The sequence below is a fragment of the Chelonia mydas genome, chromosome 3, assembly GCF_015237465.2.
Source record: "Chelonia mydas isolate rCheMyd1 chromosome 3, rCheMyd1.pri.v2, whole genome shotgun sequence".
Taxonomy (NCBI): Eukaryota; Metazoa; Chordata; order Testudines; family Cheloniidae; genus Chelonia; species Chelonia mydas.
The window spans coordinates 743,965-771,015 of NC_057851.1; the positions used below are offsets into that span (position 1 = coordinate 743,965).

At 63.6% G+C, this 27,051-nt stretch overlaps 2 protein-coding genes across 11 annotated transcripts in view; one reads left to right on the forward strand and one right to left on the reverse strand.

The window, feature by feature from the left end:
• Positions 1-513: 513 nt before the first annotated feature.
• Positions 514-15,177, forward strand: ZNF513 (zinc finger protein 513). Of its 3 annotated transcripts, none has more exons than XM_037893594.2 (4): positions 514-679; positions 3,547-3,678; positions 12,615-13,196; positions 13,724-15,177. In XM_037893594.2, exons 1-4 carry the CDS (start codon positions 640-642, stop codon positions 14,434-14,436), a joined length of 1,467 nt encoding a protein of 488 aa, XP_037749522.1. In that variant the 5' UTR covers positions 514-639; the 3' UTR covers positions 14,437-15,177. The 3 variants fall into 3 exon arrangements, with proteins under 3 accessions (XP_037749522.1, XP_037749524.1, XP_037749523.1); XM_037893596.2 differs by having other exon boundaries at positions 542-679; positions 3,516-3,678; XM_037893595.1 differs by having other exon boundaries at positions 542-679; positions 3,519-3,678.
• Positions 15,178-15,603: 426 nt separating this feature from the next.
• Positions 15,604-27,051, reverse strand: part of SNX17 (sorting nexin 17) — a 30,853-nt gene continuing 19,405 nt past the window's right edge. The window contains exons 1-15 of one of the 8 annotated variants that reach the window (XM_043541936.1): positions 26,379-26,527; positions 25,341-25,415; positions 24,511-24,628; positions 22,411-22,475; positions 21,573-21,683; positions 21,140-21,230; positions 20,841-20,928; positions 18,766-18,835; positions 18,526-18,618; positions 18,083-18,286; positions 17,112-17,234; positions 16,856-16,933; positions 16,580-16,654; positions 16,468-16,509; positions 15,604-16,388 (exon numbers count right to left, since the gene is read on the reverse strand). In XM_043541936.1, the coding sequence (XP_043397871.1) occupies positions 16,269-16,388; positions 16,468-16,509; positions 16,580-16,654; positions 16,856-16,933; positions 17,112-17,234; positions 18,083-18,286; positions 18,526-18,618; positions 18,766-18,835; positions 20,841-20,928; positions 21,140-21,230; positions 21,573-21,683; positions 22,411-22,475; positions 24,511-24,628; positions 25,341-25,415; positions 26,379-26,456 (1,431 nt within the window). In that variant the 5' untranslated portion in view covers positions 26,457-26,527 and the 3' untranslated portion in view covers positions 15,604-16,268. Of the gene's footprint in view, positions 16,389-16,467; positions 16,510-16,579; positions 16,655-16,855; positions 16,934-17,111; positions 17,235-18,082; positions 18,287-18,525; positions 18,836-20,840; positions 20,929-21,139; positions 21,684-22,410; positions 22,476-24,510; positions 24,629-25,340; positions 25,416-26,284; positions 26,528-27,051 lie in introns of those variants that run through there. The other 7 variants (XM_037893597.2, XM_037893598.2, XM_043541934.1 and 4 more) reach the window with 7 other exon arrangements.

The following is a 27,051-nucleotide window of genomic DNA, read 5'->3' on the forward strand; positions in this document are numbered from 1 at the left end:
CCGCTCCCCTTCCCCCCCGCCCCTGGTAACCCCCCCTTGCTCCCCGCCCCGCTCCCCTCCCCTTCCCCCCCTGCCCCCGCCCCGCTCCCCTTCCCCCCCGCCCCTGGTAACCCCCCCCGCTTCCCTTCCCCCCCCCACCCCCGCCAACCCCACCCCGCTCCCCTCCCCTTCCCCCTCGCCCCTGGTAACCCCCCCTTGCTCCCCGCCCCGCTCCCCTCCCCTTCCCCCCCTGCCCCCGCCCCGCTCCCCTCCCCTTCCCCCCATGCCCCCGGTAACCCCCCCTTGCTCCCCGCCCCGCTCCCCCCCTCCCTCCGCCAACCCCGCCCCGCTCCCTTTCCCTTCCCCCACTGCCCCCGGTAACCCCCCCGCGCTCCCCTCCCCCCGCCCCCCTTCGCTCCCCGGCCCCACCCCCGCTGGTGACCGGCCCCGCCCCGCTTCCACCCCGGGCTGTGGGCGCGCCGATGACGTCACGGCGGCCGCCGTTTCCCCGAAGGGCCCCGCGGCTCCCAGCGCCCCCCGCGGCCGGAAGCGGAAGTGGGGCCGGAGCCACCGGCCGCTGCGAGCCGCGGGGCCCATGAGCGGCGGGGGCGGCGCGGCGGAGCCGGAGCCGGGGGCGGGGTCGGGCTGGAGCCGGACACGATGCCCCGCCGGAAGCAGCGACACCCGCAGCCCGTGAAAGGTGGGGGGGGGGTCGGGTCTCGTCGGGGGGGCCCGGCGCGGGGGGCGAGAGGGGCTGGGGGAGGCCCCGGGGGGAGGCGTGGGGGGGTGCGGGGAGGTCCCGGGGGGGGCGCAGGGAGACCGCGGGGGGGCGCGGGGGCGGGCGTGGGGAGACCCCGGGGGGGGGGAGACGTGGGGAGGCCCCGGGGGGGGAGACCCCGGGGTGGGGCGCAGGGGGGTGGGGAGGCCCCGGTGGGGGGGAGACCCCGGGGTGGGGCGCAGGGGGGTGGGGAGGCCCCGGTGGGGGGGAGACCCCGGGGTGGGGCGCAGGGGGGTGGGGAGGCCCCGGTGGGGGGGAGACGTGGGGAGGCCCCAGGGGGGGTGACCCCGGGGTGGGGCACAGGGGGGTGGGGAGGCCCCGGGGGGGGGGAGACCCCGGGGTGGGGCGCAGGGGGGTGGGGAGGCCCCGGGGGGGGGAGACGTGGGGAGGCCCCGGGGGGGGAGACCCCGGGGTGGGGCACAGGGGGGTGGGGAGGCCCCGGTGGGGGGGAGACATGGGGAGGCCCCGGGGGGGTGACCCCGGGGTGGGGCACAGGGGGTTGGGGAGGCCCCGGGGGGGGAGGCGCGGGGAGGCCCTGGGCGCGGGGAGCAGCACGCAGCTGTTGGGGTCCATCCGTGGCCGTTCTCCCCTCCGGTCAGGGCCAGGAGCTGTGGCCGGCAGGGGGAGGCTGGCTCGGTCGTTGCCCGGCTCTGTCCGTTCCCTCGGGAACCCCTGGGCCGGCACCGGGCTGGCCGGGCCATTGGTCTGACCCAGCCTGGGTCCCGGGAACCGAGCGGAGGCTTCTCCCCTCCGGGGGGGCGCTGGGGTGAGGCGGCGTCAGAGCAGCCCCGGAGGGCGCGTCGGTGCCCCCGGCTGCAACCTCCGTGAGCCAGGCGCAGCGCTGCCGGTCCGAGGGGGGAGGCCGGGACACGAGGCGCCAGGTGCTGCAGCGGACCCCAAGGATCCCGTTGCGCCCAGGGGTGCCGTGTGTCCATAGCAGTAGGGCACTGGGAGGCGGCCCCCCATCTAGGCGGAGGCAGTCCCCAGACCCTCGCACATTCAGCTTTGAGTCCTGTCCATTTCCCTTACGCTGGACCTCGGTCAGCTCTCCTCTCGGAGGAGGAGACCCTATTGGGTCTGTTAGGAAGCTCCCCTTAGGGACGTCCCCACTCCCTTCTGAGGAGCGTGTGGCGACGATTCCCCTGGTCCTATACTCGCTCCAGCTCTCAGCAAGTTAGCATGAGTGTAGGTCACAGCCCAGCTGCAGGAGCATGGGCAGCGGCCGCAGAGGTACAGCTGAACCGTTCGGGCATGGACTTGGCACAGCCAGGCCCTGCCGCTGCGGCCACACGGCTGTTTATACTCTCACTAGCTCATGAGAGCCTGAGCAAGGGAATCTCAGTCTTAGCTCATGGTGCAGCCATAGCCTGGGATAGAGCTGTTGGGGGGTATCGGGGCGGGAGGGGGAATAGGTTGGCAGTTCCCCAGCCCTGGTAGAGGAGCTGTGTGAGCGGTTCCTTTCCGGCAGCAGAATCTCTGATTTCGTAGCAGCTGGGGAGTAGCCAGCGGGGAAGCTGTTCTTCCTCCCCTCCCAGTGAAATGTACAAGGCAGATGGCTCCAGGCTCCTCTCCTGAAGGCCTCCATGTGGCAGGGGGATGAGCAGGAAAGGGCGTGTGGAATGGCAGAACCCAACATCTGACCTGAGCACCAATGGGCTTTGGTGGAATAACCTGCATGGGCAGGGTGCTGTCCTGGGAGCCAGTCTGTGCTCTGCCATAGGCTCCCTGTGTGGCCCTGGGCCAGTTGCTTTGGGTTTCAGTTCCCCACCAGCACCAAGGGAGCGAGAGGGTGAAGGCTGGAAAGCTGGCGTGGCTCAGGGGCCGCAGACATTGGGCTAGGTCAGGACTGCAGATAGTCCAGTTGCCGTGCAGTGGGGCGAAAGCTGCACATCCCGGGGCTCACACAAGCTCACACAAGCCAGCACGCTCTCTCTCCCACCACCCAGCTGTGCTCAGCATCCCCTGGACTACACTGGCAACTCCCTGGCGCAGTGAAACCTAATCTGGTCACCTGAGTCTCCCAGCAACGTTGCGGCTTGTCTGCAGAGGCGTTAGGCTTTGGGATGTGGGGACAGAGCTTGCCAAGTTCCCCACCCTGTTGGGACCAGCAACGCTAGTTGTCTGTAGGTGGTCACGGTGCTGGCTAGGCCCTTAGCTGTCGCTGGCTGCCGGAGTGCGGGGGTGTGCCTGGACCTTTTACTTGCAGTGCTTCTGCCCTGCAGAGTGGCCTGAGGGCATTGGTGAGCTCCACCCTGCAGGCCTGGCTGGGTCCTCTACTGGCTATCAGTGCTTCTCCAGTCCCCTCGGGTATAATTTTCTCTTCACGCAGGAAGCGGGTGTGAAGTCCCTGCTGCATGGGGAAAGGGAGGTACCTGCATTTGTTTCACTCTGCTGCCCCAGTCCTCCCTTGTCTTGCCTAGTTCCCCTGCGTGCTGTGGGAGCTCTGATCCGTGACGCTGAAGGCAGCCTGAGCAGGGGTATCAGGACTGAGGGTTTCACCTTTTTCTCCGTGCTGTAGGATGGGAGGCTTGGAGGGCACTTCACATGCAGCTGGTAGCTTGTGGAGGACTCTCCCTGGAGCCACTGCCGAAGCCACGGCTCCCCATGTGGCTGGGCCCAGCTGCCTGGGCCCAGCCCGGGCTCCCAGACACTGGCAGTAACGTCCCTTTCCCGTGCCTCCCATGGTTGCACGGCAGCAAAGAAGAGAGCTGGGCACTCAAGTCCTCAGCCTGTGATAGCGCATTTCCTTGTGCCCCAGCAGTAACTGGCTGGCGCTCCGTGTGTTGCAGTGGACACTGAAGACACTCTCGAGGAGACGCCAGGAGGGGGCCTGGTGCTGCAGAGTGACCTGCTGCTGGGCCAGGACCTGGAGTTTGAGGACAGCAGCGACAGGATCATGGGCTTTGAGAAAGACTCGGAAGGTTTGTCTATGGGCTGCGTGTGTTTTCCAGAGGGACCCCGTAGGCCTGCAGTGAAAGGGGAGCTTGCTTCATTGGAGCTGGGTGAGGGTAGCTGTCCGCTAGACCCGAGTGCAGGGCCTGCACTCAGGAGGAGGGAGTGGCTGGCGAGCCAGCTGGCCTGCGCTCTCTGCTGGGCACTGGGAGGCTGGTAGTCCAGGCAGCAGCTGTTGTTGCTAATTGAGGGAGGAAAGAGGGGAGGGAGTTGGCCCTATGCTCGGGGTTTTGGGGAGGCAGTTGGTCCTGGGGACCTGGCACAGGCCCCTCCCTGCAGTCACCTCCATCCCAAGCAGGATGGGGAGCCTCTGTGGTGCCCAATGGCTGCTGCTAGGGCTTCTGGGGGAGCGGGAGCTGTGCAGTTCTGTCCCCAGAGCCCCCTGGGGCCATAAGGGAGCACTACCCGCAGGACCCAGCACCCCTACGTGTGTCCCCTGAGGCTCTGGGTGGGGAGAGGCTGGGCAGGGCATGTGCCTCACCCACCCTTGGCTACATCGACTTTTATCTGCCCTCGCGCTGCCCAGGTGCCTGATTAGCTGCGACCCTGGGACCCACGTGGAGGCAGGGCTGGCGCTTGCCTAGGTTGGGTGAGAGGGGGATGGGGTGGCTCTGACCCCTCGCTCTGGGCTCTTATACTGTCATGTGGTGGGGGCTCCACTCCCTCGGAGGTGGCCCAGGTTCCTGTGGGACACGTGCACGACCGCTGAGCTCTGTGCAGAGGAAAGGCAGGGTCTGTGATGGTGCATTCCGAGCGAGGCAGGGCACAGGAGCAGGCCTGCTTTCTTCTTTATGAAACGGGCTGGGTGGGGGGCTGAGCTGCCTGGCCTCTGGGAGGGGCTTTGTTCGTCACTGTAAAAAGCACAGGCAAGTCGAGAGAGAGAGACCGCGAGAGCACGTGGACGAAGTCAAGATATGAGAGCACTACGGTCGCCTGGGTGCCCTTCATGCACATGGGTTGCGATGGTCCATAACTAGGGACAGCGTCACATGCTACCTGTCGCTGCAGGGCCGTGGCGAGTTCGCCAGGCAGGGCTGTGGGGAAATGGGTCTGAGGCTGCTGCAAGTCCTGTGCCGGGTGGCGGAGCCAGGAGTGTGCTGGTGGAGGCAGCCTGGATGGACAGACCCCAAAGATCTGGATTCCCTTCCTGCCCTGGGGCTGCGGGCAGTGACCTTCGGTGTATGTGCTGCGCTCCTGTGCTGACCAGGGTTGGCCACACAGCTATGTCAGTGCAGCAAACCCAGCACCGATCAGCCAGGAGCCTGCCTGTGCCCTGGATCCCTGTCTGTAAAATGGGGGGTGAAGGAATGCTTGCTGGGCTCCAGAACTCCAGGGATAAGTAACACACACAAGCCCGGGAGCAGTCAGTCATTCCGTGTCTGGATGGTGTGCAGTAAATGAGGCTGCGGCTCATGTGCTGAATTAGGAGGATAAACAGAAATATTGAACAGCTGCCTCATTCCTTGTCCATTCATTCTGTGCACTGAATGAGAGACAGTCCCTTGGTAAAACAGCACATGCTTCTGTAGCTGCAGACTACTGTCATGCATGCGCTCGGGGGCAGTCAGGTGTCCAGGCAGTTCCAGCTCTGTACTTTCAGTGGATCAAGCCCTAGGCACATCACAGACCAAATTTATCTATGAACCACCCCAAGAGCTGTGCTCTTCTGGGCCAGTGCAGGTACAGCGTGGCAGAGCATTTGCAGTGGAGGGGACCTGGCCAAGGAACAAAATTCCAGAAGAGATCAGGGGAATGTGACCTCCAGTCATCTAGGAAATGTGCCAAGCCTTCCTCTGTCAGAAAGCCTGTCCACCACAGGTGGAACACCCTCCTCTCTTCCCGCCCGCGCCCAACTCCCCCAGACCTGCCCCAAGCAGAGTCCTGGCCCTGAAAAGAGAATCCCTGAGAGTGCAGCTGGAACTGTTGAGCTGGCGTGGAAGATGCTCAGCGGGTGCGATGCGTGGCTGTATAAAACCCTTAGAAGATAGATGGATTGCTGGCTTCTCAGAGCTGTACCTCCCAGCTACACATTTGTAATGTATGTTTTAAATGAAGTCATGTCTATGCACCAAGCAGAACTCCCTGGTCCTGGCATCCTCGCAGGGCCATGCCAGGCGTCAGTGGGATCCTGCAGCAACAGGTGTCCTTTCAACATCATCTGTCTCTAACACGGCCAGATGCAAGGCTGTCTGTCTACCAGCACAGAGCGTCATCCTGCTCACGAGCCAGAGGAGCTTCCCGGAAAGCAGGGACTCAGGAAATGACTTGTGGGCCAGCTGATCGTCGGCTCCCAGGGCCACCATGCAGTGAAGAGGCTAACGTGATCCTTGGACGTGTGAGCCGGCAGGTGGCATTACCTCTGTATGTGGCATTAGTGAAAACGTCACTGGACGCTGCGCCCACACTGCAGACAGGATATTGATGAATTGGAAGGAATTCAGTGAAGAGCCACAAGAATGATCTGAGATCTGGAAAGCCTGCTTTGCAGCCAGAGACTGAAGAAGCTCAGTTTATTTAGCTCAACCAAGGGAAAGTGAAGAGGTGACTAGAGCATGATCTAAAAGCACCTCTCTGGGGAAGAGATTCTCCTAGCAGATGGCTCTTCAGTCTGGCAGACAAAGGCAGGAGGAGAGCCAGTGGCTGGGAGCTGAAACTGGAGAAATTCAGCTTGGAAATAAGGTGCAGATGTTTCTCCAGCCTTGGGACAAGTTAGAAGATTGGGCACACTTGTTTTTTGAAGATCTGCTCTGGCTCAGCCAGCAGTTCTGGGCTTGATGCAGGAGTCCCTGGAGGAGGGTCTATGACTTGTTCTACAGATGATCACACTCGGTTGCAATGGCCTTCAATCTCTGAGCTCCAATCAGCAGAGTAATGTTGCTGGAGGAGTCTCCCTTACCCCAGCAGTGAAGATCGATGCAGAGACGTCATTTAGGCAGGTGACCATAAGAGGCAGTGTCCCTGTGGCGGGGCCCTGGGCTGGCAGCCAGGATGTCTTCCTGCCTCTGTCAATGACCTGTGGCAAGTTCCGCACTCTGTGCCTCCGTGCCCCTATCTGCAGACCAGATAGCGGCCCTGACCTGTGCAGAGCACTCCAAGGTCTCTGGGGGCAACGTGCAATGATGCTACAAAGGTTTCTGGGGGTTAGTGGCGCAGAGGCTGGGTCGTGTGCTCAGCTGGGTGTGCTGATAGGGCTTGCACTGGATGCCCGTCTGACTGCTGGCCCCGCCCTGCCATGCAACGCTGTCTCCTCCTGGTGTTCGCTAGCCCTCTGCTCTTGGTTTGGAGTCTGGCCGAGGCTCAGCAGGTGTCATTGCCAAGCACTACGTGGGCTCCCAGTGCAGTGGGTGAGAAGAGAGCTTGGGACAAGGGCTGGGCCCTCCCTACTAAACAGTGCAGGAGCCTTGGCAGGTTCCCTAGAGCTGGTCACACTGGGGCCTGCTCTAACCAGAGCTGTCCCTCAGCCTCCCCTGGGCAGATCCCTCGAGCTCCGCTGCTGTGCGAGTGGGCCTGCTCTCCGCCCTGCGCCTGGACCCACAGCAGTTCGCATGTAGGTCCCTGCAGCACAGGGGCTCTCTCTGGGATAGTCGCAGAGGATGCAGAGCTCTCTTGGTGGAAGGGACCATTGTGATCATCTACTCTGACCTCCTGCATCATGCAGGCCAGAGAACCCGCCCAGTGATTCCTGCCTTGGGCTCAACTTCCAGAAGAGCTGGAGTGGCACTTGTAGACCTACGCCAAGCCTTGGCCTAAAAGCGTCAAGGGCTGGGGAATCCACCGCAGCCAGTTGTTCCAGTGGAGCGTCCCGCTGGGAGCACGTGGTCAGTTAGAGGTCAGAGTAGATACCCAAGTCCTGTTCTGACTCTCTGATCTCAGGATAGTCCCCCGAGCTGTAACTCTCTGTCCCTGGATGCAGGATTGTACGTTTGGCTGGGTTAGTGAGCCCAGCTTCTCAAGCAATTCCAGTTGCTCAGTATGTTTGCCATTCCCCCATCGTTTAGCGACCTACTTTGATTCCTGTGCCAGGGTGGGCATTGTCCTTGAAGATAGCCCCTCTTCGTATTATTCATTTGTGTTCTCATCGTGCCGAGGAGCGTAGCTAGGGACCAGGCTCCTATTGTGCTAGGGGCTGTACAGCCAGAACACCCTGTCCCAGAGCGCTGGCTGCCTAAGACGGGGGTGGGCAAACTTTTTGGCCCAAGGGCCACATCGGGGTTGTGAAACAGTATGGAGGGCCGGGTAGGGAAGGCTGTGCCTCCCCAAACAGCCTTGTCCCTGCCCCCTGACCGCCCCCCTCAGAACCTCCGACCCATCCAACCCCCCTTGCTCCTCACTCCTTGTCCCTTGACCGCCCCCTCCCGGGACCCCCTGCCCCTGGGGCCCCACCCCCTATCCAACCCCCCCGTTTCCCGTACCCTGACTGCCCCAACCCCTATCCACACCCCAGCCCCCTGACAGGACCCCTGACCCATCCATCTACCCACCCCCTATCCAACCCCTATCCAACCCCCAATCCCCCAGCTCCCTGTCTCCTGACTGCGTCCTGTTCCCCCCGCCCCCCCCCGAACTGCCACTGCATCCAACCGCCCCCTGTCCCCGACTGCCCCCTGGGACCTCCTGTCCAATATCCAACCCCCACCTCCCCCCACCCCCCTTACCATGCCGCTCAGAGTGGCAGGACAGACTTACTGGAAAGCCTGGGAGGTGGGCAGGCGCAAGCCGCACTGCCCGCACGGTGGCGTGGCTCCAGGGGAGGGGCCGGGGTCTAGCCTCCCTGGCCGGGAGCTCAGGGGCTGGGCAGGACGGTCCTGTGGGCTGGATGTGGCCCGCGGGCCATAGTTTGCCCACTCTGGCCTAAGACAAGAAGTGGACACAGACGACGGTGGGGGTACAAGGGAACAGTGCAACTGTATTGGTCAGCATGATGGCCAGTGGGCTGAGTTTTCACAGGCCTCAGAGCAAAGCGGGTGCCGAAGAAGGGTAATGAGTTTAGTGGAACTTTTCAGGGACCTCCCCAAGCGAGAGGCAGCCAGGGAGAAAACACTGGGGTGCTTGTTTAAAATGTAACAAGTAGGTGCTAGCGGTTGATCAGCTGCAGGAGTTGACCTGTGGCTGCGAGTGAGAGAGAGATTGCTTGTCTTTGCTTTCTTGGCTCTGCACAGATGGTTTGGTGCGGTAGAGAAGGGGGAGCCAGTGGAGGGATTCAGAGAGCGCCATGGTCAGAGGGCGCCAGACTAGGACAGAAATCTTTGCAGCAGAATTCTGAATGGATCTGAGTGGGACAAGGTTGCCTTTGCGAGGCCAGAGGGCAGGATGTTGTAGTAACTAAGATGTGAGCCTGGCGGAAGGTTTTAGTTGGGCGGATGGACAGATTAGGCTGGATCTGAGAGCTGTTGTGCAGAAAGAATCTGCAAGATTTAGACACAGCCTGCAAGTGAGGGCCTAGAATGAGGTCTGAGTCGAAGACGATGCTCAGGTGACTGGCCTGATTGACAGCTGGATGGTGGAGGTGTCTTCAGCGATCCAGAAAGGAGGTGGCAGGGCAGATGACGTGGGGAAGATGAGGAAGCTCTGTTTTAGCCATGTTGCACTTTATCTGATGGCTACGCATCCGCGAGGAGATGTCAGCAAGAGAGGCCGAGGTGTAGTTTGGCAGAAGGAGACAGGTGTGGAGTAGCAGTAGATCTGTGAGCCGTCACAATGGAGATGGTAGTTGAATGTGTGTTTGCAGATGAGATGACCCAGAGATAAGGTGTGCAGGGAGAAGAGAAGGGGACCAAGCACAGAGCCCTGTGGAACCCCCCCAGAAAGAGAAGATCCCCCAAAGGATGTGGTGAATGAGCACATGGAGCAGTAGGGGAACCAGGAGAGGACAGTCATGGAAACCAAGGCAAGACACAGCTTCAAGCAGAAGAGCATGGTCAGCAGTATGAAAGGCAGCTAACAGCTAAAGGAGGGTGAGGATGGAGTGCTGGTTCTGAGGTTTGGGTAGGGAGAGGTCATCAGAGATTTCAGCAAGAGCAGTTTCAGTGGAGAGTAAGGGATGGAAGCAAGGTCAGAGGGCCTCGGATGGAGTTGAGGAGAGGAACTCCAGACTGATATTATAGAAAGTGAACATAACGGCCATACTGGGTCAGAGCAATAGTGGCCAGTGACAGATGCTCCAGAGGGAATGAACGGAACAGAGCAGTTATCGAGTGATCTATCCCCTGTCATCCAGTCCCAGTTAAAGGGTTAGGGACACTACTTCTGGTGGAATTCTGTGACAAAAAATTAAAAATTCTGCATGCAATATTTTAGAATTCTGCATATTTTATTTGTCAAAATAACACAATATAACAAATGACCAAAATAATTGAAACTGATTTCAAAATACCTGTCAGCAAGTATGTCTGTAACAATACTGACAACACAAAAGATTCAGGAAATGTTTTTTGACAAATAGATTCCTTACTAGGCATAGACCTTTGAATAATAATTCATTTAAACTACAACACAGAACCGTATTTCCCGCACCCCTCAGAAGCAGTGCAAAGGCTGGGGGGAGTCAGGGGTAACGGAAGAGCTGAGAGAGAGAGAAGTAATTGCTGGGCAGGAGCCTGGGAGTGAACCTGGAGGGTTGTTAGGTGTGGGTGGGAGAAGTATGGAACAGGGGTTTTTGTTTTTGTCGTTGTTGTTTTTTGGCAGGGTTGGGGGATGTTGTTCGGGAGTTAGGGAGCTTCCCCATGCAGACCCTGGCTGACCCCTAACCTCTCCCATTCAGTCAGGCACATCTGCCCCAGTCCCCAGGTGTCCCTGCACCTCTGCTCAGCTGTCTCCTCCCTGCACCCCCACTCAGCCGTCTCCTCCCCATCCCCAGGTGTCCCTGCACCCCCACTCCCATTCTGTCCCTGGCTCAATGCTGTCACTTCGCTGGCTCATGTGCCCCGCTCTGGTCGTCCCCCTCACATCCTGTCTCCTCACCTGGCTCCACAGGCAGAGCACTATAAGAAGGCAGCCGCTGCCCCCTCCCTCTCTGCGGCTCGTTGCTCCAGCCTGGAGCCAGCTGCCTTTTCTTCTGGTGCCACAGCACCCCCTGGTGGGCAAAAGGTGAAACTGCAGCACCTCCCCTGCTGAATCTGTTTTCAGGAGTGGGGGGAGACTTGGGGAATCTGCAGGGGACATGAATCATAGAAGATAAGGGTTCGGCTTTGTTAGAGTGGCAGTGCTGTCTGGGAAGATGCCATTTCCGTGAGCCCACTGCTGCAAAGCTCGCTGGCCCAGTGTGTGTCCATGGGCTGCTCCAGCCTCTCTCAGGGCCTGGAGGGCAGCTGTCTCCATCTGGCTCCTGCTCTGGTGGCCACTGGATGCAAGCCTGGAGCGCCCTTGGCCCAGGCTGCCAGTTTAACAGCATATAGCCCATTGGCATTGCCCCTGACTGCCATCTGTCCAGCTGGGGCACTGCAGGGATGGTTCTCTCAGCTCAGCTGCCTGGCTTTGGCCGTGCCCTTGCCATGGGGTGACCCTGCTGGGTGGGCGATCAGTGCAGGTACAGCCAGCCCACTTGCCAGCTCTCATGCTGGTTTAATGGCCTCTTAGAGGGCCTGGCCAGCAGGTGTAGAGGGAACCAGTGCAGTTGCACAGAGTTGGGGGGGTCCTGCATGGGCAGGCCCAGCTGTTGGGAACTGGTGTCTGCTGGGCTGTCATGTGCAAATGCCTCCGTGGCCTGGTGGGTGGGCCCTGCCCCAAGGGGAGGGGCTCATGAATGGCTATTCCTGGTTGTGGGGGGGACTCCTGCAGTGGGGCCAGTGCCATTCAACACATTCATAAAGGATGTGGGGGGAAAAGGTGTAAACACTGAGGTGGCAAAGTCCAAAGCAGACTGTGAAGAGCTACAAAGGGGTCTCACAAAACTGGGTGACTGGGCAGCGAGATGGCAGGTGAAATTCAATGTCGCTCAATGCAAAGTAATGCACATTGGAAAACATAATCCCAACTCTTCATATACAGTGATGGGGTCTAAATTAGCTGTTACCACTCAAGAGAGATCTTGGAGTCACTGTGGATAGTTCTCTGAAAACATCCCCTCAATGTGCTGCAGCAGTCAAAACGGCAAAGAGAACATAGGAACCATTAGGAGAGGGCTGGATAGTAAGAAAATATCATGTTGCCTCTATATAAATCCCTGGTACGCCCACAGCTTGAGTGCTGCGTGCAGATGTGGTCGCCGCATCCCAAAAAAGAGATATTGGAATGGGAAAAAGTACAGAAAAGAGCAACAAAAATGATGAGGGGTCTGGAACGGCTGCTGCATGAGGAGAGATTAACAAGACTGGGACTTTTCAGCTTGGAAAAGAGGCGACTAAGGGGGGATCTGAGAGAGGTCTATAAAAGCACGACAGGTGTGGAGAAAGTAAATACGGACGTGTTATTTTTGCCTTCTCATAACACAAGAACCAGGGACCACCAATAAAATGAATAGTCAGCAGGTTTAAAACGAACAGGAGGAAGTGTTTCTCCACACAACGCAGCCAACCTGGGGATGTTGTGACGGCCAAGACTATAAGGGGTCAAAAAGAATGAGATAAGTTCCTGGAGGACAGGTCCATCAATGGCTATTAGCCAATGTGGTCAGGACACAACCCCACGCTCTGGGTGTCCCCTAGCCTCTGGCTGCCAAATGCTGGGACTGATGACAGGGTCTGGCTCACGTGAAAATGGCTGTTCTATTCATTCCCTCTGGGGCACCTGGCACCAGCCGCTGGCGGAAGACAGGACCCTGGGCTAGCTGGCCCAGGGGGCTGACCCAGCCTGGCCGTTCTTATGTCCAGCCCAGAGGGGAGGGGCTTGTGGGTGGCTGCTGGGGGTGTCTGTTCAGGCCTGTGGGGCCTCTGGGCTGACTGCTCCCCTCTCCCTGCGGTATTTGCAGTGGACTCCCTGGTGGGGAAGATCACCATCCCGGCCTACTCGCTGAGCGACGACGACTACTCCTCCAGCTACCGGCAGCTGAGTGTGGAGAGTGACCCCGAGGAGGGGCGGGAGCCTGGCCCCCCAGCCTCGCCTTGCCCTCAGTGCGGCCTGCAGCTGGCCGTGCGCTTGGGGCAGAGCTGCCCCCGGTGTGCGGGGGCCGAGGGCCAGCGTGTGGTCTACTCCTGCCAGCTCTGCCCCTTCGCCTCCCACTACTCCAGCCACCTCAAGCGCCACCTGAAGACCCACAACGGCGAGAAGCCTTTCCAGTGCCCGCACTGTGACTATGCCTCGGCCCAGCTGGTGAACCTGACCCGGCACAAGCGCACGCACACGGGCGAGAGGCCCTACCGCTGCCAGGCCTGCAGCTTCGCGTGCAGCAGTCTGGGCAACCTGCGGCGCCACGAGCGCATCCACAGCCAGGATCAGCCCTTCCGGTGCGGCGCCTGCGAGTACCGCTGCGCCCAGAGCCGCAGCCTCACACGCCACATGCTGCGCCATCGCCAGGCCGAGGAGGCGCCCGGCCGCCAGGACAAGGCCCAAGGTAGGGGGGCCGGAGCAGGCAGCTCCAGGGTGGGGCTGCAGGGCCCCGCCGAGAAGCCCGGCTCCAGCCCCTCCGGGACCTGGTGTGGTCACGAGCCTCCAGGGAGGCTCTGTGGGATCTGGGGGGAGCGGAGCTGTCTCTGGCCAAGTCTCAGGCCCAGCTCCGCTGACCTGGCCTGGGAGCCCAGCCCGATCCCCACACGCTGAGCCCCAAACGCTCCGTCAAGCGGCCGGGGCACTTCCCCTCCTGGGCCCACTCCTACCCCACCTGGCACACGCTCTGGGGAGGAGACTGTGCAATGCCTTCGTCCCCAGAGCGCCGTTCGTGATTTCCGTGGCCAGCAGCTGGGGGAGCAGGGAGCGTTGAGGGAGGAGCATTGGAACCGGGGGCTGCCCTTCCCCCTTGAGTTGTTCTGTGGGGGACCGGGCGGGGAGGCGCAGTGCATGGGGAAGGGAGGAGGGGGCTGGACACGGCGGGGGGGGGGGTCCCCGCCCCAGTCTCACAGCTGCCCTCTGCCTGTCCTGCAGAGCCGCTGCTGCCGGAGCCGAGCCTGCGCGCAAGCGGTGCGGGCAGCCCCCTCCCGCCGGGCTGCGCCCGCCTGCGGACCGACGAGGCGGACGCCCTGCCGGAGCTGCTCTTCCCCTTCACCTGCCGCACGTGCGGGCTGGTGCTGGCCGACGGCTTGGCGCAGGACGAGAGCCTGGCCGAGCAGGTCTGCAGCCACTGCAGCCTGGCCGTGCTGAGCGGCAGCCCCCCGGCGAGCGGCCAAAAGGGCTTCTCCTGCAGCCTGTGCCCCTTCGCCACCCGCTACCCCAACCACCTGGCCCGCCACATGAAGACGCACAGCGGCGAGAAGCCCTTCCCCTGCCCCCTCTGCCCCTACGCCTCCGCCCACCTGGACAACCTCAAGCGGCACCAGCGGGTGCACACGGGCGAGCGGCCCTACAAGTGCCCGCTCTGCGCCTACGCCTGCGGCAACCTGGCCAACCTCAAGCGGCACGGCCGCACCCACTCGGGCGACAAGCCCTTCCGCTGCGGCCTCTGCAGCTACCGCTGCAACCAGAGCATGAACCTCAAGCGGCACATGCTGCGCCACACGGGCGAGAAGCCCTTCCGCTGCCGGCTCTGCGCCTACACCACCGGCCACTGGGACAACTACAAGCGCCACCAGAAGGTGCACGGCCCCCCGGCCACCGCGCCCCGGCCGGCCTCGCTGCCCCCCGCCGCCCCCCTGCCCTAGGCCCGGGCCGACGGGCTGCTCCGGGGGGCGGGTGGCCCCTGCCAGCCCAACCGCCTGGGGGCACGGCCTTGCAGGGCCTGTCCCTTCCTAGGGGACGTGGGGAGGAGCAAGTGCCTGGCCTTAGGGGGCTGTAGTGCTGGGTGGGGGTTGGCCGGCCATGGGGGCAGGGCCCAGCAGTGCTGCAGATTCCCCCCCCTCCACGCAGGCTGAGCCTGGCCCGGGTGGGAAACAGGAATTCAGACCCATTGCTGCGCGGTAACCTGGGCTGGGGCCAGGAAGCCCCTCACCCCAGCTGCACCTCTGCTTCCTGCGGTGCCAGGACGACAGCAGCCTCGTCTAGTCTGAGCTCCCAGTAGGCAGGAGAGGGCTGTCACGGGGGACTCGGGCCCAGCAGCGCCCCATGAAGGCAGGGAGTGGTGTGTAGCTGCTACCTGGGGGAGGGAATAGACCCCCCCAATCACACACAGCTGTTCCTTGGAGCCCTTCGGCCTGGGCCAGCCCCGCCTTGGCAATGGGGGCTCAGGGGCCAGGAGGCCGAGCACTCGGCCCCCGCGCAGCTGCTGCCACCACCCGCAAGGCAGCCTGTCCGTGACCACCAAGCGTGGCCCCCTCCCTCCAGCATCCTCGGGTACAGCAGGGAGGGAGGGGCGTGGGGAGGCTGGCCGGGCCCACCGACCCAGGGTGCGTCTCAAGGCTGTGTAATTTATATTGTGTATAACAGCATTAAAGTCAGTTTGGGTACCTGGCCTCACTCTTTCGGGGGCCTGGCCATGGCCAGGGGGTTGTGAGCGATACTGAGCCCCCGCTCCAGCAAAGGAGACGCGGCAGCACCCATCCTGCCAGAGTGCCACACCCTGTAAGGGCTGATGTCACATGGCCTCAAGCTTCTCTGGGCCTGCCGGGTGCCTGGCCCTCACAGCACCCAGGGCAGGGCATGGGAGCGCTGGCCTGTGCACCCTGCTCCTGCTGGCTCTCAGGCCTGACTTGGGTTAAGAGCCCTCCAGGGGGGTGCTCAGCCTCCCCGGGACAGCCAAAGAGGGAGGTGCCAGGGGCCCAGCTGGAGTTACGGCCTCTCTGGGCTGCTCCCCCCCCCACCTCCCAGCCCCACAGCCAGGGCAAGGCCAGCATCAAGGGAGCCACCCCCGCACTCCACAGCCACACACCGGGTACCAATCATGATCCGCTTTAATCGCTGCAGCGTGTAAATATTGGTTAATGTCCATTAATGCTCCAATCCCCTGCGAACAGCAGAGCGCGGCAGGTTACAAGCCTGGCGATTGTGCTGGCGTCTGTGAGCGGGTTAGAAGCGGCAGGCACAGCACCAGCCACAGCTAAACTTCGTCCGTTCGTCTTTGTGCAAAGACCTAGCTGCTAATTTGGCATTTATGAAGGCCGGGAGGTGTCTGTCGCCATGGGAACAGCCCCAGGCCTCTGCCTCCACCTCCCCCTGCCCCCCCATGGCAGCCAACCCTCAGACTGGCTCAAAGTGCAGGCTACAGGCCAGTCCTGGCCCCAGGCCGCTGAGCCCTCCTGCAGGGGTGGGGCAGCTGCCTCGTGGCGCTGGACCGGGCCACATCCTGATGGGGGCTGTGTGCAACCCTTGCTCTCGCCACGTGCAGGTGAGCGTTAGTCCCCCGTGAAATGGGCTCCGTGGGCTGAGTCTGGGCAGGGGCCGCCCTCAGGAAGGTGGTGGCAGCGGCTGGGAGGTGGTTCCCCCCAAGGCAATGGCAGGTGGAGGGGGCTGAAGCGGGGCAGGGCAGGCAGATGGTGACCCGGCAGAGGCACATGGGTCGTTCCCCAGAGCCGCAGTGGCCGTGGGTGGCCGGAGCGGGCTACAGGTCCTCGTCGCCGATCCCCTCGAAGGCGTAGTTGCCGTGGAAGTCGTCGGTGCCCAGGTCGCTGGTGGAGCCGGAGTGGCTGACGCCCCGCAGGCTGACGGAGGTGAGCTTGCTCTGCAGGGAGGGAGGGCGGGTTAGACCCAGGCGCCCGCCCGCCCGCGCGACCCCCCACACGAGGTGGCGAGTTACTCACCGAGAGTTTGAGCATGGGCTCCCTGCTGGCATCGGGCGAGTCCTGCAGAGAGGGACAGGGGTCAGAGCGGGCATGCAGGGCGGGGAGGGTGGGGGCGGGGGGCTGCACTTACCAGCAGGGGTGGGGACTTCACAGCTTGCTGGCTGTCCGAGCGCCGCAGGGCCCCGTTGGCTCGCCTGCGGAACATCTGGGGGAAAGCAGAGGAGAGCAGCTCAGCAAGGGCTGGGGGACAGCCGGGTGGCCACACAGGCCCCAGAGGCAGGGGGACAGCCCCTCGCCATCCGTGCTCCAGCCGGGGGACCTGGGGGGACAGGGGGACCCCCAGGGGGGCTGGGGCAGCAGCAATGCAAGAGGGACAAGTTCACCCCCTGCCTAGCCGCCCCCTCACCTTGCGGATGCTGCCGCCAGACTTCTTCACCATCAGCTCATCCACCATGGACTGCAGGCAGATGCTCAGCATGATGGCCTGGGGGAGACAGTGCCCGTCACAGCCAGCCCCGAGCAGGCCCCCCATCTCCCCCAGAGCACAGCCCTGCCTGCAGCCCCCCAGCCACAGAGCTCTGGGAGCAGCACAGACCAGCTGGCAGAGCCCCCACGGCTGGGGCCCTGCGCGAAGCCCGGGGCAGGCTGGCAGCTGGCCCTACCTGGGGGCTGGTGATGGTCACCCACTGCAGCCGGTCCTTGCTCATCAGGTACTCGAAGGCCAGCTCCAGCTTCACCTCCGCTTTCCCCGGGCTGCTCCCCGGCAGCCCGCTGCTCGTGGGAACCTGAGGAAGAGGAGGGTGAGGCGGGGCTGTCCCTGCCCACCCCTGCCAGTGGGGCACCAAACGGAGCCCCCTGGACCCAGCCAGGCCCTTGCCTCCCAGCCTGAGTCCCAGGGCCACCGGGGTGGGGGGCCGAGGGAGGCTGCCCAGCTCCTCAGGTAGCCTTTCTGCCATAGCAGGACACCCCCACAGACCCCCCTCCCCCACAGACCCCACCCCCAGTCACCCACACACCCTCTCCCCCAAAGACCAGTCCCCCCCCGACCCCTCCTCACACAGACCCCTCCCCCACAGTCACACCCCTCTCCCAAAGACCCCACCCCCAGTCACACACCCCCCACCCCTCTCCCAAAGACCCCACCCCAGTCACCCCACACAGACCACCCACAGTCACAGGTACCCACCACCGTTCCCCCAAAGACACCCTTCCCCAAAGACCCCACCCCTCCCCAAAAGACTCCTCCTCCCAGTCACAGGCACCCCCCACCCTTCCCCCAAAGATGTCACCCCCCACAGACCCCTCCCCCAGTCACCCCACACAGACCAGCCACAGGCTCCACCACCCCTGCCCCACAGATCCCCCCCAAATACCCCACCCCTCTCCTAAAGACCCCCTCCCTCACAGATTTCCCCCCCATCACAGGCACCCCCATCCCTCCCCCAAAGACCCCCGCCCCCACAGACCCCCTCCCTCCCTCACAGCATCCCACACAGGAGGGTGCAACCCGAGCTGCGGGGGGCAGGCGGGCAAGGGGCCTGGCTGGTACTGTGGGCGAGCCAGACGGGCCGACGGGTACCCCCCGCTCTGTGGGAGGGCGCGACCCGAGCCGCGGCGGGCGAGGGGCACTCACCGAGGACGTGACCCGCCAGCACCGCATGCGTGTCACCTTGAAGCTGCCCTCTTTGATCTGCTCGCTGGGCAGCCGCACCTGGAAGTTCAGCTCGCTGTTGCCGGCGCTGACGATGACCTGGCAGCCCTTCTCGGGGAAGTCGGTGACGCAGGGCTCGAACTTGAGATAGCCGTAGTACTTCAGGGTCTGCGCCAGGCGGATGAACTGCAGGCAGAGCCGGGCATGGTTTCAGGACCCTCGCTGCCACCAGCCTAGGGCACCTCTGCCCAGCTGTTCCCGGCAAGGGGGTGCGGGAACCTCCAGACTCCTCCCGCGGCAGGAAGCGAAGGAGTGGGCCCAGGGGCCACAGACCCTGCTCCGCCTCTCCCCTCAGACCCTACTTGAGACCCCTGGGGCCAGCGTGAACCCAGCTCCCTTCCCCCCGGCACGCTCCGCTCACCCACCTCCTTCTTGGAGACCTTCTCCTGCAGGGACTTGAGCTGCCGGTGCTGCTCCTTGGTGACGAGGATCCAGCCGCGTTCTATGTCTGACACCGTCTGCAAAGGAGCAGAGGCCATGAGGGGCAGGCTGTGCGGGGCCGGGCCCCGCAGCACAGACAAGGGGCCCGAGGGCCTGGCTGGCTCGGCGCCCCTGGCAGCTCTGACAGAGCAGCCAGGCTGGGCTGGGCCCACGCGGACACTCACCTGCGCATACAGCAAGTTCAGCCCCACCCGCTGCTCCATGACGTCGTCGTCATAGGAAGAATCCCAGTAACTAGAGAGACGGAGCACACGGTGTCAGCGGGTCCCCAGCACGCAGCAGGGCTGGGGCACGGCGAACCCAGCAGACCACAGACTGGGCTGGCATTCGGGGGAGCAGGGCTCCACTCCTAGCCCTGTGGAGTGACCCCAGCCCAGTCACTGCTCGCCCCAAAAAGAACAGGAGGACTTGTGGCACCTTAGAGACTAACACATTTATTTGAGCATAAGCTTTCGTGAGCTGCAGCTCACTTCGTCGGATGCATCCAATGCTCAAATAAATGTGTTAGTCTCTAAGGTGCCACAAGTCCTCCTGTTCTTTTTGCGGATACAGACTAACACGGTTGCTGCTCTGAATGCTCTCCCCAGGCCACCAACATTGTCACGGACCCACAGGGTCGGGGCTCTGGGAGGACCCCCCGGGGTCTCTCAATTCCCCCAGGGTAAGCCATGCGGCCTCACCGCCTCCTGAGACTGGGCCCGTTCCAGCAGAGTCCGTTCTGGGCAGCCGGCGCCCAGCCCAGCTGCAGTGACCCCTGGGGTTCAAGCTCTGTCCCCCAGTCTGTCCAATCTCCTTTGTCAGACTCCCGGGGTGCCCAAGACTACTCCCCACAGCCCACACTTAGCCCCCTCCACCCCCAGGCCTTTGCTCCCAAGCTGGGGGATGGGGCTCAGCTCCCCTGCAGAGAGGCAGGGAATCCCCGTCTCTCTGGGTCGCTGGTCGCCAGGTGTCCACGTCCTGGCCATGGATCTGCCCTTCTCGTCTCAAGAGCTGCATGGAGATGGGACCTAAGGGCCCAGGTCGCCAGGCGCCATCCACACCTGTGTCTTCACCTGCCCCAGAGTCCCCAGACCTTCCCACCTGCTGGGGAACAGTGCCTCACACAGGGGAAACTGAGGCACACACAGGCTTCATACAAAATATTTTAAAAAATTCCCACTTCATCACAAGCATCAATGAGAACAAGAGCCGGGCGGGGGGGGGGGGGGGGGGGGGGGGGGGGGTTGTGTGTGCGCGGTGGGGGTCTAGCCACACACCTGGGAGGGGTACCGCTCAAGGGGGGAGGCACAGGCAGGGCATTGCCACACACTCCAGCCCCTTGGGCCCTGCCCTAATCTGTGGGGCCCAGGGCTTTTCAGATAGCTAGGCCAGGCTCTCGTTCTCCATGCTGCGCAGCAGAGTAGGGCCGGGGGGCCTGATTGGGCCCAAGGTGTGACAAGGGACTTTTTGGTGAAGATTTTATGCTCTATACACGTGGCTCAGTTTACCCTGCTCACTAAGCACACTGCGGGCAGGTCTACACGGCAGATTTACAGCGTGTCTGGTGAAGACAACTCAGCTCCACACCAACACAGCGCTGTCTACACGGCGTCGCTCTGGGTATTCACGACACGACCAAAAGCAATTCTCTCATGCAGACCAGGGCTGAGTGTAAAAGGGAACGAGGCATGGTGCACAGCGGAGTTTTTGCTAATACTTTTAGGACAGGCGTGCCTCAGTTTACCCGGGGTACCCTGCTATATGCGCACTGAGTGCAAAAAGGAACAAGGCATGGCCAAGCAGCAGGGATGCTGCCTGGGTGAGAGCGGCTCCTCTCACGAGAACTGGCTGGGACCAGCACAAGTGGAGACGCTGGCAGAGACAAGGGGAGCGAAGTGACCAAACCTTGTTGTGGGAGGCCATTAGCACACCTGGGAGCCAAAGCACGCCGAGCAGGTGCAGCCAGCCGGGAGCACGGGAGACTCAGAGACAAGGGCCCAGCGAGAGAAACGGCTCTCAGAAGAGCGTGGCGGTGGGGGCGTTGCCAGATCCCTGCCGATCGGCACTGGGTGAAGTCTCTGCGTGGCGTGACCCGACCCGCGCTGGGGAAAGCGTGGCCAGGCAGCGCCCCGGAGAACAGGGCAGGAAGAGTCACAGATCCCTGGAGCAGAGGGGCCCTTGCTCCTCACTCCCTTGGCCCAGCGAGGTCCTGCCCCGGGCTGGGGGGGCCGCAGGCCGCCTGGCCGGCTGAGCCACTCACCTCTTGCGCAGGATGATCTTGTACTCGGGGTTGCGGAGGCTGGTGACAGACACGTACGGCAGCTCGAACTCCTGCAGCTTCCTCATGACTGACAAGGGACAGCAGCACTCAGAGCCCCGCAGCTCAGCCTGCCCGGCGCCCTCCCGCCCCGTCCTGCCCCGGGGGCCTGCCCCACGCTCGGCGCCCTGCCCTCCTTTCCCAGGGGCCTGCCCCACGCACAGCGCCCTGCCCTGCCCTCCCCCACCCCAAGGCCCACCACGGGGCTCCCGGGCTGCAACCCCCGGGAGGGAGGCACTCACAGGAAAAGGCTCCGTCCTTGGCTTCCCTTGCCAGGAAGAGGCTGAAGTAGCCAACTAGGTCCTCGGGCAGATCCAGCTTGGAGGCGACGGCCTGGTGAGCAAGCAGAGAGTCACCGCTTCTCGCAGCCCCGAGCCCTGCCCAGGGCCGCAGCCCCCACCACACCCTGCTTCCAGCCAGGCTGCTGCAGGGCTGGGCACCAGGGCACACACAGGGGCCCTGGGCACCCCAGACGGCAGAGACCCCAGAGACAGCCCGGGGGGGAGGTGGGGGGATGTTGGTGAGCGACCCCAGAGACAGCCCAGCCCGGGGGTGAGGGCACGCCGGGAAGCGACCTAGAGCTCGCCCCCTGCCCCAGCACAGGCCCTGCTCTCGCTCCCCAGGCCCTTCCCGCACCTGTGCCCCCCACCAGCGCCTCTGCCCTGCCGCACCTACCTCCAGGACGTCTTCCGTCTGGTCTGAGGTCAGGATGGTGACCGTGACTTTCTGGCCGTTGGAGAGCAGCACCTCCAGCGGTACCTCCTCAGTGGGGATCTGCTGCGTCTCCTGGGACATGGGGACAAGGTGAGGGGGCTCTGCGCCCTGCCCCCGCAGCCCCTGTCCACAGCCCCACACGTGACAAGGGGGAGTTTTCTGTGCTCTTTTTAGGATGTTTAGGTGTGCCTCAGTTTCCCCAGTACTTTGCATTGCTCCCCAGGATGGGGGTGGGGGAGGGGTGTGGTTAGAGACCCGAGGTGGGCGTCACCTCCCTGCTGGGTGGAATGAACAGTCAGCCCGGAGCTGGCTGATGGGGGGGCCCAGAGACCCAGCACCAGCGACTCCCGGCTCAGCAGGGGGCGGGGCAGGCGACCCGGAGGGCTCTGACCGAGGAAGGCAGACAGAGACACAGCCCAACCATGGGCTCGTGACCGCACGGCTGGGGCTGGACTCACCGGGATGGACTTGGGCGCGGCTCGAACCCCCACTTCTCTGTGCTCCCCTATGGACTGTCTGTGCCACGCGCCGGGGCGGACACCCCAAATGCCTGGCCGGCGCGGCCTCTGCGCCGGGAGCCTCCGTGGGTTGAGGCAGGTGGGCTGGAGCCCAGGGGCTAGGGGGCAGGGAGACTGCACGGCTGACCCCAGAAGAAGAGTGAGAGCCCAGGGGGTCTGTCTCACTGCGAGGTCCCCGTTACCGACTGTGGGAGCTGGGCGTAGCCCCTACCCCATGGAGCCGACACCCCCCACTCCCGCAGCCAGCCGCCCCCTGCACCCCTTCCTCTGCCCCCGCTCACCTGCTGCGCCTTGCGCAGGAAGCTGTTGAAGGTCTCGCTGCCTCCCAGCACCGGGTCCTGCCGCACTAAGGGTGGAACAAACCCAGGAGTCAGGCGGCACGTCCAGAACCCGGCCCAGAGAGAGCCCCCCAGGACGCCCCCCCTGCCCAGAGAGAGCCGCAACTTCCCCGCCCCAGAGACGCCCCCCCCAGCACCCTGTGAAACCCGGCCCAGAGAGCCCCCCCAGGACGCCCCCCCCTGCCCAGAGAGAGCCGCACCTCCCCCACCCCAGAGACGCCCCCCGGCGCCCTGTGAAACCCAGCCCAGAGAGAGCCCCCCCAGGACGCCCCCCCTGCCCAGAGAGGGCCGCACCTCCCCCCGCCCCAGAGATGCCCCCCGCCGCCCTGTGAAACCCAGCCCAGAGAGCCCCCCCAGGACGCCCCCCTTGCCCAGAGAGGGCCGCACCTCCCCCCGCCCCAGAGACGCCCCCCCCCAGCACCCTGTGAAACCCGGCCCAGAGAGCCCCCCCAGGACGTCCCCCCTGCCCAGAGAGAGCTGCACCTCCCCCCGCCCCAGAGACGCCCCCCGGCGCCCTGTGAAACCCAGCCCAGAGAGAGCCCTCCCTGCCCAGAGAGGGCCGCACCTCCCCCCGCCCCAGAGACGCCCCCCCGCCGCCCTGTGAAACCCGGCCCAGAGAGAGCCCCCCCAGGATGGCCCCCCTGCCCAGAGAGCTGCAAATCCCCCGCCCCAGAGACGCCCCCCGGCGCCCTGTGAAACCCAGCCCAGAGGGAGCCACACACTCCTCCCTGGAACGCCACCCTGGCCCCCGAATTCTCACCCCTCATCCCCCCATGTTACACCACACATCCAGAGAGCACACCCCCGAACCCTCACCGAAACCCCCAACCCTCCATGGTACCCCACACACCCAGAGACAACCCCCTGAGCTCTCACGAACCCCCTGACCCACCTTGGTACCCCACTCCCAGAGAGCGCCTCCAATCCCTCACGGACCGCCCGACCCCCATGGTACCTCACACACCCAGAGAGCACCCCCCATCTCCCATGGAACCCCCAGTGCTGAGAGCACAAACAGACACGCGCACATGGACTGTGAAACTGGGACTTTTTAGTAATGATTTTATGAAGCCTATGTGTGCCTCAGTTTCCCCGGTGTGCAGCATTGTTTCCCAACAGGTGGGAAGGTCTGGGGGCTCTGGGGGCAGGTGAAGACACAGGTGTGGATGGCGCCTGGCAGCCTGGACCCTTAGGTCCCATCTCCATGCAGCTCTTGAGAAGAGAAGGGCAGATTCATGGCCGGGACATGGACACCTGGCGACCAACCACCATGGATGGTCCCACCCCTCCGCAGGGGGCTGAGCCGCACCCCCCAGCTTGGGAACAAAGGCCTGGGGGGCGGGGGGGTTAAGTATGGGCTGTGGGGAGCACTCAGGGGCACCGCAGAGTCTGACAAAGGAGATCAGACAGATGGGGGGACAGAGCTTGAACTGTCGGGGGTTGCTGCAGTTGGGCTGGGCGCCGGCTGCCCAGAACGGACTCTGCTGGAACCTTCACTTCTCTGGGCGACCCCAGGGCTGCCTGTGCCGTGTGCCAGACCACGGACACACCCGCCCGTCTGCCCGCGCTGGCTGGGTGTCCCTGCAGACGCTGGAGGGGGGGTTGTGCTGCTCCCCCAGATGGGACACGTCTACCCCAGGGTCTGTCCCAGACTTGCTGCCCAGGGCTCCTGGGGTGGGGCAGGGGTCTGCAGCCCCAGGGGCCCAGTCTCAGGAGGCGGCGAGGCCGCATGGCTCACCCTGGGGGAAGAGTGAGACCCCGGGGGGTCTGGGTCACTGAAGGGCTCCTCCCAGAGGCTGTTCCCAGGCTGGGGCATATGGACCCACAGGGTCGTGGATGACACACACAGACATGCCCACCTCTGCCAGCCTGAGGTCTAGGAGGGGCTGCTACTGGGGCATGAAGCCATGGAGAGCCCAGGCCGGGCTGCCCAGAGTCAGCCGCTGTGAGTGGTCACCTAATGGCCCAGGCCTGGTTCCACGCTTGGAGAGATGCCCCAAGCCAAGCAGGGCTCAAGCTAGCTCTCTCTGCCTGCCCACTTACCAGCCTGCATGTATTTCTCCAGCTGCTCTCGTCTCTGCTCCACCTCCGCCGGGGTGAGGGTGAAGATCTTCTTTGGAGGAAAGGCGGGCACCACATTGGCCCCATACTCTTTCCTTAGCTGGAAGGAGAGCACAGAACACTGAGACGCCCCAGGGGCACGCCTGGACAGACCCATAGGCCCCACCATCGCCCCCTGGCCTGGCGCATGGGGAGCATCCTCTGAACCGGAGCTGGGGATGGGGTGGCATCTAACTCCACGGCCCCAAACATGAGGGAGAGCCCATCCCGCTCACCACCCGGGGCCCTGAGGGACGTCTCACCAAGGCGCCCTGAGGGAACCCTGTGCCCGCCCTGGAGATGGAGAGACGGAGGGCCCAGCGCTGCGAAGCCCAGGCAGCGAGTGCCTCACACGGCAGTAGCACTCGCAGCTCGGACAGCCCAGAGCGGCCCTGCGGACTGCGACAGCCCTTTCCACCCGCAGCAGGAAGCAGTTTGTGGGGCCCAGGGGCTGGCAGGGGACTGTGCCAGGGCTGCTCAGGAGCCACCCCAGACAGCTCCTGCCCTGTGCGGAGCCAGGAATGGCGGATTCTCAGCAGCTCAGCTTCCCCCCCCACCCCCCTTAGAGCCTGGCCTCCACATGGGCCAGACTCTTCCCCGCCCGCAAGGGAAGCGGGGCCGGAGATCTCAGCAGGGCACTGGGCACCTGCCCGGCAGGAATGACTGGTGCTGAGGAGGGGAGCGGCTGCCGGGGAGCTCTGGGCTGTTCTTGGCTGGTGGGGAGCAGGGGACAGACCTGCCCTCCGGGCTGCGGCAGGCGGGGCGCGACTCACCTGTTCATGCAGGCCCAGCAGCTGGCGGTAGCGCACCCGGCAGTGCAGCACGCCGTTCACGTGGACGTTGTAGGCCTGCAGGGGGAAAGTAACCCCAGAATCACCCGTCTGGGGCGCCCTGAAGGGGGCAGGGGAACCCGCCAAGGCTGGAGAGGGGAGGAGAGACCCCAGCGCCCGCTGAGCAGGGGAGGTGTTTGTGGGAGAGGCAGCACTGGCCCGTGACCTGGCCTGGCCGCTGCGGGAGGGCCCTGCCCTGCGCCCGCTCCCAGATGGGTTCTGCCCCACCCAGCCCACAGGCACAGCTCGGGCCTCCCAGGCAGGGCCGAGCGGAGGGCCGCAGGGAGTCTTGTTTGAAGTTGGGACGCCCCCCACAGGCCCAGGCCCTGTGCCAGCCCCACAGAGCCCACCTGGGTTTTGCTGTGGTACAGCAGCTGGCCACCAGCTCCTGCTCAGCCCTTGTCGTCGTTACAGAGTTCGGGGCAGTGGGAGACCCTCAGCAGGCACCAGCACCCTCCAGGAGATGGGGCTCGGCTGGGGGGCAGCACAGTGACGGCTGCAGCCCGGGCCAGGTGTCTCTGGGGGAGGGGCAGCAGGCGTGGAGACAAAGCCCAGGGAGGGGCGAGTGTGGACCCTGGGGGTGGGGGCAGACCCAGCAGAGGGGGACTAGGAGCTGGACTCCTCAGGGCAATCCTGACAGGTTGGGAGTCACCTGGGGGACTTCAGAACATCTAAGGCCAGAAGGGACCAACCCATCACCCCACGTGACCCCTGTACCGCGCTGGGCAGAGATCCCCCCACCCCCGGCGAGCCATGCACCCACCCACGCCACCCGTGGAGCCGCAGCGGAGCCGTCAGCAGACACAGCCCAGCTGGCCATGAAGCCTCCGAGGGCGGGAGATCCGCCCTGTCTCGACGGCGAATGCCCCCCCCAGGAACACTGGCACCTTTGGTCCTGCCGTGGCCCGGGAGAGCGAAGATCTGCCTGTTCTGAGACTCTCCCCCACAGAGGTACTTGGAGACAGCATCACATGCACCCACCTTCCCTTGGCCCCTGGCGCTGGAAACTCCACCCCCAGGAAGCCGCAGCGTTGCCTGACACCATCCGGTCCCCAGCATGGGGCTCCCAGCTCCCTCCCTCTCGCTGGCCAGGGACTCTCTCTCTCTCTGTTTACTAGCCAGAGAAGTCAGATGCCTGAGGAGGGAGAACGGTCAGGCTACTGCCACACAGGCCTTTCCAGGGTGTGTCAGGAGCTTGCCAACTCCCTGACTGCCCCTGGGAGAGGGGGGCAGGGCTGCCTGAAGACAGGCTTGTGAGAGAACAGAAAAGGACTCATCCCTTAGCAGCAGCTGCTGACTCAGGAGGTGATTACGCCCTTTGCTTGTTTGCTCTCCCATTCCAGGTTTAGAACGCTAGGGCCCACGCAGTGCAGAGCTGTCCCCTACAATCCCCAGAACACTGCTGGCTTGGACGGCACTGAGCCTTCGCTGCCGGTGGACAGCCAGGTAGCCAAACCACAAAGCAGCAGGACCACGCACAAGGACAATGCTATTTAAATAAATATATAACTGGGAAAAAGGAGAACAAAATAGCAATCAACATAGATTAGAAATTATGACATGTACAAAACTGATAAGGGAAGCTAAAGACATCATGGAGAACTCCATGGCTGGCAGAGTAAGCACCAGTGTTCCCTCTAGTTTTTCCCCACAC

Excerpts from the sequence above, each read along its gene's own strand:
- ZNF513 (XM_037893594.2), top strand. The coding sequence starts at position 640 with ATGCCCCGCCGGAAGCAGCGACACCCGCAGCCCGTGAAAG. Across the intron at positions 680-3,546 it reads ACACCCGCAGCCCGTGAAAG|TGGACACTGAAGACACTCTC; the intron begins GTGGGGGGGGGG and ends CGTGTGTTGCAG. Across the intron at positions 3,679-12,614 it reads CTTTGAGAAAGACTCGGAAG|TGGACTCCCTGGTGGGGAAG; the intron begins GTTTGTCTATGG and ends CGGTATTTGCAG.